Here is a 15,116-nt window from a genome sequence, read left to right on the forward strand (position 1 = left end):
CGTGGGTACACTGAGAAACAGGTCCCCTCCGGTTTGTTGTTCCTGCATCACAACAACAAACTCAGACTCAAAGTTGAGTCAGAAACAGAAACGTTACATTTTCAGAATACACGCAGCCATTTTTTATGATAGCTGTTTTCTTTTTGAGCGTCGATTAATCGTTTTATGCAGCGAGACGTTTAAAAACACTAAAAAAGTGAAAAGGTCTCGCGCTGGTGGTCGCCCGCTTAGATGTCGTGCACGCTCGTGAGCCCCTCCGGAGCTCGGGTCCCTCTGCAGGACGGACGGGCTGTGATTCTGGGCCGGGGTCCGGACACCGGGGTCACAGACAAGAAATGCTCCAGACACCAGGGTAAGGGAACAGTTACTCAAAAATGCACCAGTGAGTTCCCTAAATCCTGCACACGTGGGCTATTTATTTACAAAATGACCGCGAGACCCCTGTAGTTTGCAGCACATGACGTTATGCAGCTGTTTTAGCAGCGATTTAAGATCATATTTCAGTCGTTAATTTTGTCGCTGTGACCTTAAAGAAAGTATGTATCAATTTGTTCCTTATTGTCCTTTTTATTGGAAGATTCGCGAGGTTTATTAATACAAAGACTCACAGTGACTGATCTGGCTGTTTAAACATTTAATCCAGCATCTTATTTAGAGAAAGCTTGGGACATGAGGAAGGAAGCATTGTTCCAGTAGGTGTATTTAGGTGTTTTTATTTGCCTATTTATTATTATTATAAAAAAATATTCATTTTTTATGTTGATTATGTATTTAGTTATTTATTTTATTTATTTAATTATTTGTTCATTTAATTTAATTTTTTTATGCATTTACTTATTTATTTATTTACTTATATATTTGTTTTTTATATATATTTGAATGTGTTGTTTAGCATCAATAATGATTTTTGGCCAGCACTACCAGATGCTATTTTCATGTAATAGAATGTGTACTGTGGACTATTGTTTTCTGTGTTGTAGACGTGTCATATAATCCTAAAGGGGATGGGCCACTAGGTGGCATGACACTAAAATAAAATAATCCATTTATGCATGCTGCACCAAATTTGAAAAAGTGACTTAAACTATTGAATTATTATTAAAAGTATTGATTAGTTGACCAATAATTTCAGCTCTAAAAGATAATAAAAATGCGTGTGTGAGTACATATCATGGTAATAATCCCTGTGTTTCTTTCAGTGAAGGTGGTGGCTTGCTTTGCAGACCAGGATGTGGTTGTTACTCAGGTATGAAAACACACACTTAAGCCGTTTAATCTCCCTGTGAAACTAGAAAAATACACAAGACACACCCGACAAACACCAGGCAGAGTTTATATTTGGCACAGCACGATCACAGTATCAGCACACCTCTCTCTTTACTGCCCTGCTTACCTAACATCCTATAAACTCACTGTATCTGTATAAAGGCTGCAGTCCAATGTTCACTCATATCATCTTTTCTTGCACAGTTGGGTCCCAATCCCAGTTTCCTGGATGGTGAGAAGCTGGGCCGCAACCAGTCTGGCAAACTCACCCACGGAGGCACCCTCTTCTTGGTTAACCAGAACCACCCTTTTAAATTACACTACTCCCTGAGCTCAAACGGGACGGCCTCCAGCGCTGCGCAGACAGGACTGAAAGCCACAGATAAGACGAAAGGAGGAAGAAACGGGAAAGAGAAAGAGGCGCAGTCGAGTCCGAATCCCAAGCGCAGTATAAAGGATTTCTTTTCTGCTTCTCCCATGAAGGTACTATATTTGTTTAACCATTGTTTTAAAACCATTTCAGTGCTTTATTTCATGTATCTTATTCCTGTAACGTGTCAACAAAGTCAAACAACTGAAAAATTAAATAATAATTTGTTTTTTTCTGTTAAGTCATCTAAAAGACAGCTGAGCCCAGAGAGCGGAAGCCCTGAGGTGAAGCGCAGGAGAAAAAACCAGGGGGCCTCGGACAGACGGATGAAAGAAGAGGAGGATGATGAGGAGGAGAGACTGGCAGAGGAAAAGCTGAGGCAGCTGCAGGAGTTTGCAGAGAAGTCTGTGACAGAGAGGAGTAACAGCGCTCAGCCTTCATCATCCTCATCCTCTTCAAAGGGCTGCCTAAAGAGCAACTGGCAGCAGATCAGCAACCTGATGCTTTACACAGCCGCTGGTGTCAAAGGGAGTGACAAGGTGGGAACTGTTTCAATACAACGGCTGTTTACTCGTTCATTATTTCCTCTGTGTCCCGGGTCATTACACAGCATCCTGGTAATCAAGTCATTTGTTTCAATTCCCGTTTACGCCTCACAATAAAATATGTTGAATTGCATAAATATTTAAAGCTACAGTTGTGTTTTTTTTATGTAAAAAAGTCATCAAATTTCAATATTCTTGGGCATTTTTTCTCATGTTGCTTTTTTTTCTTTCTGTATTTTTGACTGTATAAAATAACGAATGCAGGTATCGTGACGTCCCCACTGCCGTTTAAAAGCCCCAATTTGTGTGGTCATTTGAGGAACTGCACTGAGTTTGGCACTTCTGTGGTGACCCGGAAGTTTACGCTTATAATAATAATAATAATAATAATAATAAAACGAATGATCAGTCTAACCTAGTGATTGCAGCTTTTATATCTGTTATTGAGTTTGGGTAAGGGGAAGTGACATCACAGAACCACCTGTCTGCTAAATGGCAGTGAGAAACAGTAGTTTTTTATATAAACACAGAAGTGCTGTATCAGGGTTTACTTCTGTCACCTTACATGATTTCTTGGTGAGACCATGCAGCAAATGTTTTAATGTCTCAACATTTCGATTCGTTATTGTTCTCCAGATTGCTGGGTTTGACATAGACGGTTGCATCATCACCACCAAGTCTGGCAAAGTCTTTCCCACAGCGCCAGATGACTGGAAGTATGTCAGCACTATTATACATTACCTTTTACTCTGTTTATCTCAAAACATCGTTATTCGCATTTTTATTTATCTGTTTGTGTCTTCAATCGACAGGATTCTGTATCCTGAGATTCAGCCCAAACTGGCCAGCTTGCTCAAGAAAGGATACAAGGTGAGGAGGAGTATTGTTGATGTTCAGTGAATTTTTGGAAGATGAAAGCCTGATGAAAGCAAATATTGGAACTGTATTTCTGAGTCCTTCCTGGCTCTCTTTCCTGCAGGTGGTGTTCTTCACCAACCAGATGGGGATCGCTAAAGGCAAACTGAGACCGGAAGTCTTTAAGTCTAAAGTGGAAGACATCCTCGCCACCCTGAAGCTACCTGTGCAGGTTGGTCATTTTTGGTGTTAATGCTCATCTTTCAACTAATTATTGCAGAAAAACTGATTGTAACCCATTCATGTCTGCGTCTCAGGTGTTTGTGGCGACTGGTCCTGGGCTCTATAGGAAACCAGTGGTGGGAATGTGGAATTACTTGAGTGAAAAGGTAAATGTCAGTAGTCACATGAACACACACCCATGTTATTTAAGAACCACACCTGATACACAGTATTTGCACATGGACGGACAGTTCAAAGTATAAATTACTGCACGCTAATTTGGCTGAGTCATAGCAGCCGCCCTTTTGTCTCTCCTCACAGCATCAGTGTCTTTGCATGTTTGACAATAAACAATCCAGTTTTAACTGTGAGTGTTTGTGCGTGTGTCTCTCTCACTCAGGCAAATGATGGCGTGACTATTGACAAAACACAGACTTTTTATGTCGGAGGTGAGTGAGGTTGAGTGTGAAGTGCTGTTGCCATAGTGATAAAAGATCCTGTGGGTGGCAGTGTGTTCTCAGTTATCAAACGGTGTCACAGAGAAGGACACATAAACATTTTCATCCAATTACTTGAAATCCTAATGCTTAATGCGAGACCCATAGAACTATGAAGTCAACAGGAAGCTGAGGATGAAACCTAACTACAAAGAGAAATTAACCTGCTTTAACCTCTTCAAAGTGCAGAAATGCAACAAAAATAACCAGCTTTGGAAAATCTGCAAATCTTAATATTGCGCACACATGCACACAAACACGCACCCACAGCTCCTGTCTTTACCTGTGTGCACAGATGCTGCAGGGAGGCCAGAGAACTGGGCTCCAGGGAGGAAAAAGAAGGATTTCTCCTGCAGTGATAGACTGGTAAGACCTAACATTTAATTAGATTGAACAGGTTTGTGTGATTCCTCCTCCTCATCCTGCCTCGATATGTTATTTGTGCCACACTTTATGTCATTAAAAAGGTCATGCAAATAAGGACTCGTTAGTTTTTATTAAAAGCTTAAAAGAACACCCTCCCCACATGCTCATTAATATATCAAACACTTACCCTGTGTTATGTTGAATTTGTTAAAAAAAAATCAAAATAAAATCCCCCCATGCCTCCACAGTGAATGATTAATCAAAAACAAAGAAAAATCTAAGTTATTTGGAATAAAAGTGGTGTGTTTTTAACAACAGCATATCAAAACAGCTAGATTTTCAGATTTTGTTTACAAACTCTTGCACATTTCCTGCATTTTCATCTAAAAGTGGTACACTCAGTACCTGCCAATCATACATTTTCGCTAAAACTGTAATATTTAAACACTTTCATATCAAGAGTCTCATAAACAAACAGCTAGTGCACCATCTCTGTTTGTGTGGAAGTATTTTAAATATGACTTGACTTCAGTTCATCAAGAATTTTCTAAAATTTTAGATCCCTCGTTTCACCATGGGGACATGCAAGAGAAGCAAAGTTTTCTTCATAAGGCGTGTACAGAAATTGATATCCAAATGATTTGATTTGGCTTTATTATTTTGTGGGTGAAATATTTCTTTTTTGGGAAATGTGCACATAAATGGTTCAAATATGAGAATTTTGTCCTGTCTTTGTTCTTGTTTTTGTAGTTTGCTCTGAATATTGGGTTACAGTTCCACACCCCAGAGGAGTTCTTCCTGGGCTGGAAGAGCGCCCCCTACAGCCTGCCTAATTTTGACCCTGTAAGTACAATGAACATATTTTTTTTTCTATATTGTCTAAGAACAAATTGTGGTCTGTGTCTGTGTTAATGTTTCTATTTTTATCTGAACTTCTAGAGGAAGATTGACTCCACTGCGAAGCTGTACGACCCGCCGTCTGCCTCTCTCACCTCCAGCAAGACAGAAGTCATTGTTGCCGTGGGTTTTCCTGCATGTAAGAGACAGAGGATAATATAACACTTTTTTGGGGTTCCCCTCCCATAAACACCAGTCTGATCTTGTTCCCTCCTTCCTTTCTGCACAGCTGGTAAATCTACCTTCTTCCACTCCCACGTTATTCCAAAAGGCTACGTGTACGTCAACAGGGTGAGTGGACTTAAATGAACAGCACTCCGGCTCCACTTTTAAATGCACCCAGAACATTTTGTTTCATACATTTTGTCTCAACAGTTGAGATTTTGGTTTACCGTGATGTTTGCTAACCTGCTTTATATTGATACAGAAGTTGTACGTCTTTGAAAGATCGTATCTTAGTGCTGGTGACCACCAACACGTTCATAGATAATCATTATTATTTTTATATCCCATTTATTGGTCCCTTCTCTGACTTTCATGTTTGTGTCAGGACACACTCGGTTCATGGCAGAACTGTGTGTCGGCGTGTGAGCGCGCCCTAAAAGAGGGCCGCAGCGTTGCCGTGGACAACACCAACCCAGACCCAGAGTCTCGCAAACGGTAAACTGTTACAACATCTACATGCATTTCTGTGTGTGTGTGTGTATGTGTGTGTCCTTGACAGTTTCAGTTCATGCATACTCAGGATCCACTTCACTGGGGTACACCTTTTTGCAAAAAGGTTTCAGAAAGCATCAATAGACAGAGTCATAGATAAATAAGGGATGTTATACATGTCATGGGTGAGGCTGGATGAGGACCCAAATGCAGAACCAAAGAAGCAGCCAAGCGTGCAAACGAAACGCAAGCTTTAATGCTGAACAAACAAGCAGGAATCAAGAACGCAAAGTACACATGAAGCACAAAAGAAAAAAAACTAAACTTAAAGAAACCAGAAGCACGGGGAAGAACGCTGGTGAAAACAGGAGCAAAACAGCACGAAGGATCAGCAGGAGGATAACAGCAGAGTAACATCACAGCAAGAGTTACAGACAAAATGAAATGAACAAAGCAGAACCTGCAGGTATATATACACAGAGGGCACTAATCAAGACAACGACACACAGCTGAGGCCGGTGGACACAGTGAACAGGAGGGAAACAGGGATTTACTAACAAACAAAGGTGTGAGGGTGGATCAAATGAGACTAAAAACAGAACAGCTGTGCAGGGAAAACTCTTAACATGGGAAGACTGATACAAGACAGGCAAACACTGGCTCTAGATAGGGCCGTTTGCACTTTTGCATCACACACTGTAGTTTCCTACACGCGTGGCACATGGGAGAAGTTTCAGTGTGTTGCAACTGCATGCCTACCACTACATGCCACTAAAGCATACACACTCAACTTTACAAATGTAATAATTACAATATACAGCTGGTGTTTCCATTTTTCTGTGAAAAGCCAAAATGCATTTTTCTTCCAACCAAACGAGCATGATCATAATTATTTAATGATTTAATCACATTCATGGTGTGTATTATTATTGTATGTCATGATCCTGGCCACACTAGATGGTCGCCACCATGTAATTATTTTAGAAGTATTTTGAGTACATGTTAAGCCCTATGTACCTTAAAACCTTATCCCAACACAGCAGTGTATCAGGTGACTGTGTTACTTTCCACAGTTTTAGCCTTTTTTCAAAAGGAATACTACTGAATGGGTGCATTCAGTAATGAGGGTACTGACTGTATGTTGCTGTTAATATACTCTGTGGGCTGAATATGTTTCTGCCTGCTGATTTTATGCACAATCATTTCTCTCCGTTTGTGTAACCAAATGTTTTTGTACTTTTCAGATATGTGGATGTGGCTAAGGCAGCAGGAGTGCCGAGTCGCTGTTTCCTCTTCTCGGCCTCCCTGGAGCAAGCCAAACACAACAACAGAGTACGACTCTCTTTTATCCGCACAGTCACTCTTTGGTTTGTTTTGTCCCAGCTGGTGATGACAAGTGTTTTTGTTTTTTTAATGTGTTATTGTACTTTCCAGTTCCGTGAGATGGCTCCATCAGACCGCAAACATGCCAAGGTCAATGACATGGTTTTCCACAGCTACAAGTGAGTGACACTGGCCTTTCCACTTCCACTACAGTTATAATACATATTCTTTTCTTGTGCCAAGAAACATAAACTAAATACATGTAGAAACTGCTGTTGTATTATTTTTTTGTCACTACAATAAATAAATGTCTTACACATTGAGTTTTGAATTCCTGACAGTAAAAGCTCTGTAATCTGGCTTTCTCTGTCTGGACAGGAAACATTTTGTGGCTCCGGCTCTTTCTGAGGGATTCTCCGAGATCCTCCAAATCCACTTTGTGCCGGACTTCAAAGACAGCCAATCAGAAACCCTCTTCCGTCAGTTTTCTGAGGGCTGATTAGACAGTGGACTTTTCAACACCTTTTTCACATTTATACCGATAGAGAAGAAATATAGATTACAGCCAGTGAAGCGGCTGAGGTGCGAGATCCAACCCAACAGTTATGGCAACACACACAGAGTTGACATCTGCACAGTGCTTGCACATCGCAGCTTTAATGCAGACTGTATGGCTAATGATCTGAACTACAAAGTGAGACTGTTAATCTTAACTAGACTCACATTTAAACAGTGTTTTATTAAGCAACTCAACATTTCCACATGAATGCACAGCTAGATTTCCAATATATGTGTGTCTCAGGAAGTAATTATACATGTTGAGTTTGAAAGAATACAGTATTAAAACAAGAACAATCTTTTTTATGCTACACACATTGACAAGTAAGTTTACTGCAATATCTATGATATTCAATCTGACAATAAAACTCTGGAAAACACTTGACATTATTGTCCATTTTTTCTGATCAGCTATAATTATTCCTCGTTATTCTCGCATGAGCGCTATCGAATTCTCCATTGTTATTGTGGTTTAAAGGGAAATTAGGCATTTTTCATCCAGGGTGCTATTCAATGGCTCTATTCGAGGCGATGGTTATATTTTAGAAAGTTTCTTGTTAGCTGGCTGCAGCACTATTGCTCATTACTTGACCAGTTTCAAAAATTTGGTTCCAATTAGTCACTTAGACACAGTGATGTGAAAATACAGACATTTCCATTCAATCTAAGCAGTTCTCAGCTTACTGATTTGGGATGTTTTCAGTTGACTTCAGGCAGGAACTGGATCTCCTCGCCCAGATGCTGCTTCAGCCACGGCATTATCTTGAACAGGTCGATATGAAAGTCTCGAGCATCAGGAGGCGGCCTGTCACTGCTGAAGCCTTTCAGAGCTGGGTCGGGTGAGTTACACACGATTGTTGTGCCCCAGCTCACAACTCCCACCTGGAGAAAAAAGCAGGAGAGATGTCCGCATGATGCTTATGGCACTTCGTGTAATGAGGCCTTTTTTTAGGTAAGAAACCTGCTGACCTGAAAATAGCGCTTCCGTTTTTCCAGAAAAAGGGATCCACCAGAGTCCCCTATACCAGAAAAAAAGACAACATGTAACTCCTGTGAATCCCATGTTCGTCAAACTGTGTCCATGATACAGTAAATGCAGATAACCAACCCGGACAGGTGATGGCATCCTGATATCCTGAGGATCCCCCAGAACAGAGCAATCTTTCAGGCACTAACTCATCCAGAGTCACATTGGTTGGCTCTTTGAGCGTTTGTCTCGCCTTCTCCACACAGCTAGGCCGCTGCAGACAGCAAATTAGTTACAGTGCCACATTTTCATACTGAAAACCTTTTTTGTTAACGTTGTTGTGTGTCAGCGTGAAAGCAGCCCTCTCACCTGACTGTCTGTGTGAATATGTGTTTCTTTGCGATCTGAGTTCTTATGGATGAAAAAGGCAGAAGTCTCCTTGTGTGGTAGTAGTTCCTTCCCTGTTTACACAAATTATTTTTATTGAAAATATATGAGAATTTATTAATGATTTTTTTAGTGTCTCTGGCATAATATTGGAAATAATCTTTGCATATGTAATGGACAAAAGATAACATACTGTGCTGCAGACAGGTGGAGTTGATTTTCTTCATAGCTCGGCTGGCTGGTACGGTACATGGCAAGCAAATAGGTCTGTTGTACAACAAATTTTTTTTTCATGAAGTCCTCCAACCTAATAACATGGTTTGTTTGTTCCAACCCTCACATGAACCACAGGAATGTTCCCTAAATTACCGCCCCTACCTTTGGCAGGAGAGCAACATAGCAACAAAATTAGGTTAGATCGGAAAAAGATTGAGATTTGGGCTAAAATAAGTATTTTTGTAGTTTATGTGATGTAGCCACATCACCTGTGTGAGGCAAGTGATGTACATGTTGAGATCAAAGTTCAAATGTCAAGATCAAAGTCCAAAAGTTGAGATTGAAGTCAAGATGTCAAGATTAATGTCAAAATGTCAAGAGTTAAGTCAAAATTTCAAGATCAAAGTCCAGTTGTTGAGATAAAAGTCTAAATGTTGAGATTTAAGTCGAAATGTCAAGCTTAAAGTCCAAATGTTAAGATTAAGATTGAAATGTCGAGCTCTAAGTCGAAAACTTTTGTGTAATTTTAATCTTGAGTCCATCCTGACCTCTTTTCTATGCCGACTAATCAGAACTTCAGCCGCTAGAATTGGCAAACAATAACAGAGAAACAATAAACATAAATATGGGTAACAATGAGCTGCTGAATACATACAACTGATGTGGTCTTTTTGGAGGGTCATGACAGCCTCTTGAGTTTAGCTCTTTGGTTATTAGATGTAACCGTTGTGTCAAACAGTTAAGTATCTTATTTTTAGGCTGTTTTACCTTGCTTTCCAGGAGAGCGGGATACTCTGGTTCACCTGAACCAGAGCTACATCGTAGTCGTAGAACTCCGATACATTTCTGTGTTTGAGTGCCCTGGTGTTGTACTTCGGGTGCATGATCACCTTCTTGGAAACCACCATGCCCTCCCCTGAGGACCAAAGAAGCTGCTTGTAATTTCAACATAAAAGGCAGTAAGGTCAACAAGACGGTTAATGGTATTTTACTGTGGCATGATCTCCGTTTCCACATCATTTCCCTGTACTGACCATGACGTATGTGCACCTGCCGAGGGACTTCTGTGCTCGCTCTGGCAAAGCAGTGAGCAGCTGTCAGCACCCAGTTCTGGCTCACAATGGATCCAACACATGGCACCTTCTGTAAATGTAAATATGTGACATTCCACTTTAAAATATCAAACGGTTGTCAATGAAGATAAAAAAACAAACAAACAAAAAAACGCCATTATGATTATAGTAAACTGACCTTTGAGCTTTGAGTGTCCAGAGTGACGTGCCAGGGTTTGATGTAGGCTGTCTCCTCCCCAGCCTTTTCTTGAGCTATCCCACACATTGTCACACTCTTGTCACCTGCATCATGAAACATTTAATGCATATACTTTAGTTACCAAAATGGCAGTATGAACTTTAAATATGCATGCACATTGCATTCTTCAAGTTTTTTGCTTTAAGTCATAATTGTGAAGTAAACTGTTATAGCATTATAATGGAAATAGAATAATGACAACATCAGCATGTAGATTAGTTCCCTATAAGCCTCGCTTCTGTCTGCCACCTAGTATGATCTTCAAGGGAAATAAAGGCTCTATTTACAGCAGAAGGGAAGTGCATCAGCCACTGCACTGCCAAAACAGGAAAAAAGATATCACTTTTGTTTCTCCCAGTGGCAACTGGTAATCTTCCCTATTTCTTCCCCATTCAAAATGCTCGAAAATGGTCAGTTTAGCTATTCATTTTCTAAAAAACTTTGAGGATTGGGTCAAAGAACATGTATACCTCTCACACCCCAATTTAAATAGGTTAATACAGCCCAGTTTGACAGCTGAAATCAGAAGAAACACATGGTTTTGTACTTTAGAGCTGAGAGCAATCACTTACTAATGATGCTGTTAAACACCACTCCCAGTGTTTCATAATCTTTCAAAAAGAAGACATGCTGCTCATCACGTTTTTTTGAGGCTAAGGAGTTCAGCTCGTCTTTGTTCACTTGGTCTCCAACACCAAATGCATAGACATCTGAAATCACATACAAAATTACTTACACTGTATACATACAACGGGTAGCTATTGTAACACACATAAAATGCACCAAAACAAACTTTGTCTGCAGTCATGATTTAGGATGGCACTTCTGAACTATATATACTGCCTATGGTGTATTGGAATGTTTAATAAGATCTTTTAATTTATTTTTTATTTTGATACCCAGCATTGTTTCATCTGTGTGATCAAGGGATGTGGCTTGGTATCCCAGCATATTTCGGATGTGGGCGAGGGCAACCTTAGGCTTCTTGCCTGTGTTAGAGTAACCTGCAGGCAGAAAAACAGAAAGATGTACAAGGTAATGTTCCCCTTTTCAACAGTGAAAGAGCTCTGATGGGATGAAAAAGATTTAAATCAGCTGGAGATGCTCAATAAATGTTTTTTTCAGTGTGAGTTTGCGAGACATTCCCCTGTCACGTCTTTACCATCTGTTTCTATGACAATGATGTTCTGAGTTTCATTAAAATGGTTTTTGGCACTGTTTTGCTTAAGGAAGCTGATCATCTCATTGACACGGTGTAGGGCAGCGTGGAGGTTGGTGCCTGTCTTACTTCCATGGCCTGCAGATGAATAGATGTAAAAGATTAGACATTTAGCTAATTACTGATAAAATGATCCAGGGTTAGCTGAGGATATCACACTGTAGGAGATAAAAAGAGATAAGTTCAGCCTTACTATGGTAGTCGAACTGCTCCAGATTCCATAAAACGTCATCGATGCTTCCACTTATATCTGCATCTCTAATGTCCACAATGTCAATAACCGTGCTGGCAAATGACAACACGTGGAACTTCAGCTGTACCTCGTAGCTGTCTAACTAGAAAGAAAATGAAGAATACGTATAGGTTTCCCACACCCAAAGATTATTGTTTCTGGGGACTGTCTTTCACCCATATCTCCTATCGAACTAGGTGACATCATTTGGCACAGACCTTTTTGATAAGAGCGATGGTAGCACTCCTGGATAACTCAAAGTCCTGTTTTCTGATGCTTCCTGATGTGTCCAGTAAAATGTAGACATTCATGCGACTGCCTTCAGACACACGGATGGTTCGGCCAAAGGACGCCCTTGCACCTTTCACGCACAAAAAATTTGCAGTTGAATTCAGCTATTTGCTCTTTATGCACATGCATGGAAGACTTCTTGATGTTTGTGCTGCAACACTGATAAAATGTCAGTATGCTGAAGACAGGTTATGCCCACCTTTTCTTTTGGAGTCTGGTGAGAAAACATCCATGACTCCTGCAAGTGATCCCGCCATGGCTGCTGCCACAACACTGGGGGAGTCAAAAGTATTGGGGCCTGCAGTAAAGCAGAAGATATGGATGTTTCATCATCATAATAGGTCACTGTGTACTGTTTTGAGACCCGATTACTGTAGGTGCACATTTGATAACTATATCAGCACAGCTAAATCAGCGATTTGTAGTTTATATCAGAATTACAACTGTTCACTCTTTGTATGTATAAAAACCGTCACTCTGCACCTTGGCACCGTGGTGTTGAACCACTCCACTCCCTGCTCTCCAGGCAAACCCGTTCAGCCGACCCCAGCAGATTCAGACCTGCCTGACACAAGTAGATCACCTTTTCCCCTGTGTGAAACCGGCCTGCTGACCGCTGGGCCCCTGGTGGGGTCCCTGGGTCACTGCAGTCATCAGCTGCAGAGCAACAGCAGACAAGGTAAAGAATGTAAATAAGTAGCACTACAGGTGGGAAGAAAAATATGTATTTTAGGGTAAAATGTCCCTTTTAGACATCAAAAATCCATTATGCCTTTGAAACACTGAATTCTAAAGTTAAAAGTAAATGTGACCTGCTTTGTGTCCCAGTAACCATGGTAAACTAATGTATAAAATCTCTTTACAGGGATTATTCATATGTATTCATCATAAGCTTCTTTACACTATGCGTAAATCTCGGTAAGTTTGAGCTTATTCAGTACATGCTCACTGTACCATAGGCTCTAATACACCTAATGAACTAGGCTTTAAATCCTTTTGCAGTTATTGTCTTTTGACTGATTTAAGAACAAATATACACATGCATTGCTCATTATTTAATCGAATACATAATTTATACACCATAAGCATAGTTTGTAATGTTATCCATCCTCACCATGGTTGTCACAGACTGGAGTGGTTCCTGTCCACTCCCCAGAGTCGGTGCAGTTCCTCTGGGCTGACCCGTACAGGGTGAACCCTTCCTGGCAGGAGAAGCTCTGCATCTCCCCAACACGGGACCACTGGTCCCTGGGCCAGAAGTCACCATGATCCAGCTGGAGCTGAGCCGGACACAGCACGTCTGGGTGAAGGAGAGAGGACAAACAAAAAAAAGCATGGAGGATGAGGAGAAGAGGGTGCAGAGGAGACAACAAGATTATGAACTAATATGTATTTTGCAGTACATGTGAGATGGAAAGCATTTTCATCCAAACTATTACCTTTGCATGTGGCCCGTGATACCAGTCTGCCATTGGTCAATCTCATAGGCGACCACTCCCCATCAGCGTCGCAGAGCCTGTAGCTGACTGGGTAAGGATATTGGCCCGAGCCACAGTGATAGGTCAGCACACTGCCCTCCAGCCCTCCCTGCACAGGAAACACATGGTCACTTTCGGGGCTAAAATAAGTAACAGTAAAGAGAGGCTTGATTTGTTTCACTTTCTAACCTTCTAGTTCCTTTTTAATCATGATTTGAAAGTGACCCTCCTGGGTTAGATTCAGAATTAAAATCAGAAAAATATAACTTGTGCCAGTTGCTCTGATATACAGCATAGAGAATAATAAGAAAGCAGAAATAAGAAGAACAAAAATAAGAATCTAAAACCTATGTACATTATGCTACAGTGTTTTACACTAGTATGTATATGGTGAAACACTATACCACAATGTATAGAACTGGTATGCAAAGTGTTTAGAAATGTAAATTTATTTGTATTATGCTATAATCAGCACATTATGGCATATATAAATCATAAAAATAACTCACATATATAGAAATGTGTTTAACATATATTTCATTAGCCTTTTAACTGAAATTGAACTATTATAAATATGTCTTTATAACAAAGAAATAACTACATCAGGGCAGCAAAGCTGACAAGTGCACATAAACACTCTTAAAGGAGAAATTGTTCACTTTGGTGTAAAATGTGATTTTTTTAGTCTTTTCTGTAACACATCACTCTGAGTGAGATAAGATGTATGAAGATGTGCAGTACGGCTGCAACCAACAATTACGTCCACTGATTATCATTCATGTATTTTTTTAAACATCAGGGGAAAAAAAGAAAAACATCCATTGCAAAATTAAAAAATGACATTTTCAAATACATTTGACAATTGACCCAAAAGCCAAAAAGATATTCAATTTAAAAAATAAAAAATAGTAGCAAAGCAAATCCTTTTTTTGGAAAAGCTGAAACCAGAGAATGTCCGGTGTGTTTTTGTTTGAATGTTTGTTTGTTTTGTTTTGTTTAAAAAACATTGATTATCAAACGGTCTTTGATTACATTTTCTACTGTTTGCCAAATCGATTGTATTATTCAATGTATTATTTTTACCTGTGAGTAGGTGACATGTCCACCTTTAATGCTCTCTGTGGTCGAGCAGTTCAGAGGCTGCGGATCCTCATATGTCTCATCGTAATATTCATACTCCTGCAGGGACACTGGAGCACAAACAGTAAAAGTGTTGGTCATAAACATGTAAAAGGTAGAAGGAAAAACTGCCGTGATTTGGATCTATACAAATTTGACATCATGATACCCAAATGTACAATAACTGCAACACAAAAATTAAAATGCTCACCCTCCCAGGCAGAGGTGAAGAGAAAGATCCATAGTATGGGCCTGACATACATGACAGGACACGGTATCAGTGGCATTTGTGTCTTTAAGTGACAGAAACCACAGTGAGAGTGTCCGAATCGACCTGCAC

At 40.2% G+C, this 15,116-nt stretch overlaps 2 protein-coding genes across 2 annotated transcripts; one reads left to right on the forward strand and one right to left on the reverse strand.

The window, feature by feature from the left end:
- The first annotated feature begins 19 nt into the window (after positions 1-19).
- LOC121942914 (polynucleotide kinase 3'-phosphatase) lies at positions 20-7,936 on the forward strand. The gene is made up of 17 exons (XM_042486218.1): positions 20-352; positions 1,200-1,246; positions 1,471-1,749; positions 1,879-2,175; positions 2,818-2,897; positions 2,994-3,051; positions 3,161-3,268; positions 3,354-3,425; positions 3,659-3,707; positions 4,051-4,121; positions 4,872-4,964; positions 5,061-5,157; positions 5,248-5,309; positions 5,569-5,678; positions 6,920-7,007; positions 7,110-7,177; positions 7,377-7,936. Exons 1-17 carry the CDS (start codon positions 232-234, stop codon positions 7,495-7,497), a joined length of 1,821 nt encoding a protein of 606 aa, XP_042342152.1. The 5' UTR covers positions 20-231; the 3' UTR covers positions 7,498-7,936.
- On the reverse strand, positions 7,718-15,116 carry si:ch1073-280e3.1 (complement C2). Its single transcript, XM_042486217.1, has 19 exons — positions 14,988-15,116; positions 14,741-14,847; positions 13,619-13,766; positions 13,294-13,479; positions 12,663-12,836; positions 12,379-12,477; positions 12,107-12,249; positions 11,850-11,991; positions 11,600-11,734; positions 11,337-11,441; positions 11,010-11,147; positions 10,378-10,481; positions 10,161-10,269; positions 9,895-10,042; positions 9,104-9,177; positions 8,893-8,984; positions 8,665-8,797; positions 8,526-8,575; positions 7,718-8,438 (listed from the first exon to the last, which is right to left on the reverse strand). Exons 1-19 carry the CDS (start codon positions 15,061-15,063, stop codon positions 8,256-8,258), a joined length of 2,346 nt encoding a protein of 781 aa, XP_042342151.1. The 5' UTR covers positions 15,064-15,116; the 3' UTR covers positions 7,718-8,255.

Source organism: Plectropomus leopardus, chromosome 5 (assembly GCF_008729295.1).
Source record: "Plectropomus leopardus isolate mb chromosome 5, YSFRI_Pleo_2.0, whole genome shotgun sequence".
Classification (NCBI taxonomy): domain Eukaryota; kingdom Metazoa; phylum Chordata; class Actinopteri; order Perciformes; family Serranidae; genus Plectropomus; species Plectropomus leopardus.

Bases quoted from the DNA above. Each gene is read 5' to 3' on its own strand.
- si:ch1073-280e3.1 (XM_042486217.1), bottom strand. From the start codon at position 15,063: ATGCCACTGATACCGTGTCCTGTCATGTATGTCAGGCCCATACTATGG. The intron at 14,848-14,987 runs GTGAGCATTTTA...TTTGTGCTCCAG, and splicing joins CTTCACCTCTGCCTGGGAGG to TGTCCCTGCAGGAGTATGAA. The intron at 8,576-8,664 runs GTTGGTTATCTG...TTTCTGGTATAG, and splicing joins GGATGCCATCACCTGTCCGG to GGGACTCTGGTGGATCCCTT.
- LOC121942914 (XM_042486218.1), top strand. From the start codon at position 232: ATGTCGTGCACGCTCGTGAGCCCCTCCGGAGCTCGGGTCCCTCTGCAG. The intron at 353-1,199 runs GTAAGGGAACAG...TGTTTCTTTCAG, and splicing joins GAAATGCTCCAGACACCAGG to TGAAGGTGGTGGCTTGCTTT. The intron at 1,750-1,878 runs GTACTATATTTG...TTTTCTGTTAAG, and splicing joins TTTCTGCTTCTCCCATGAAG to TCATCTAAAAGACAGCTGAG.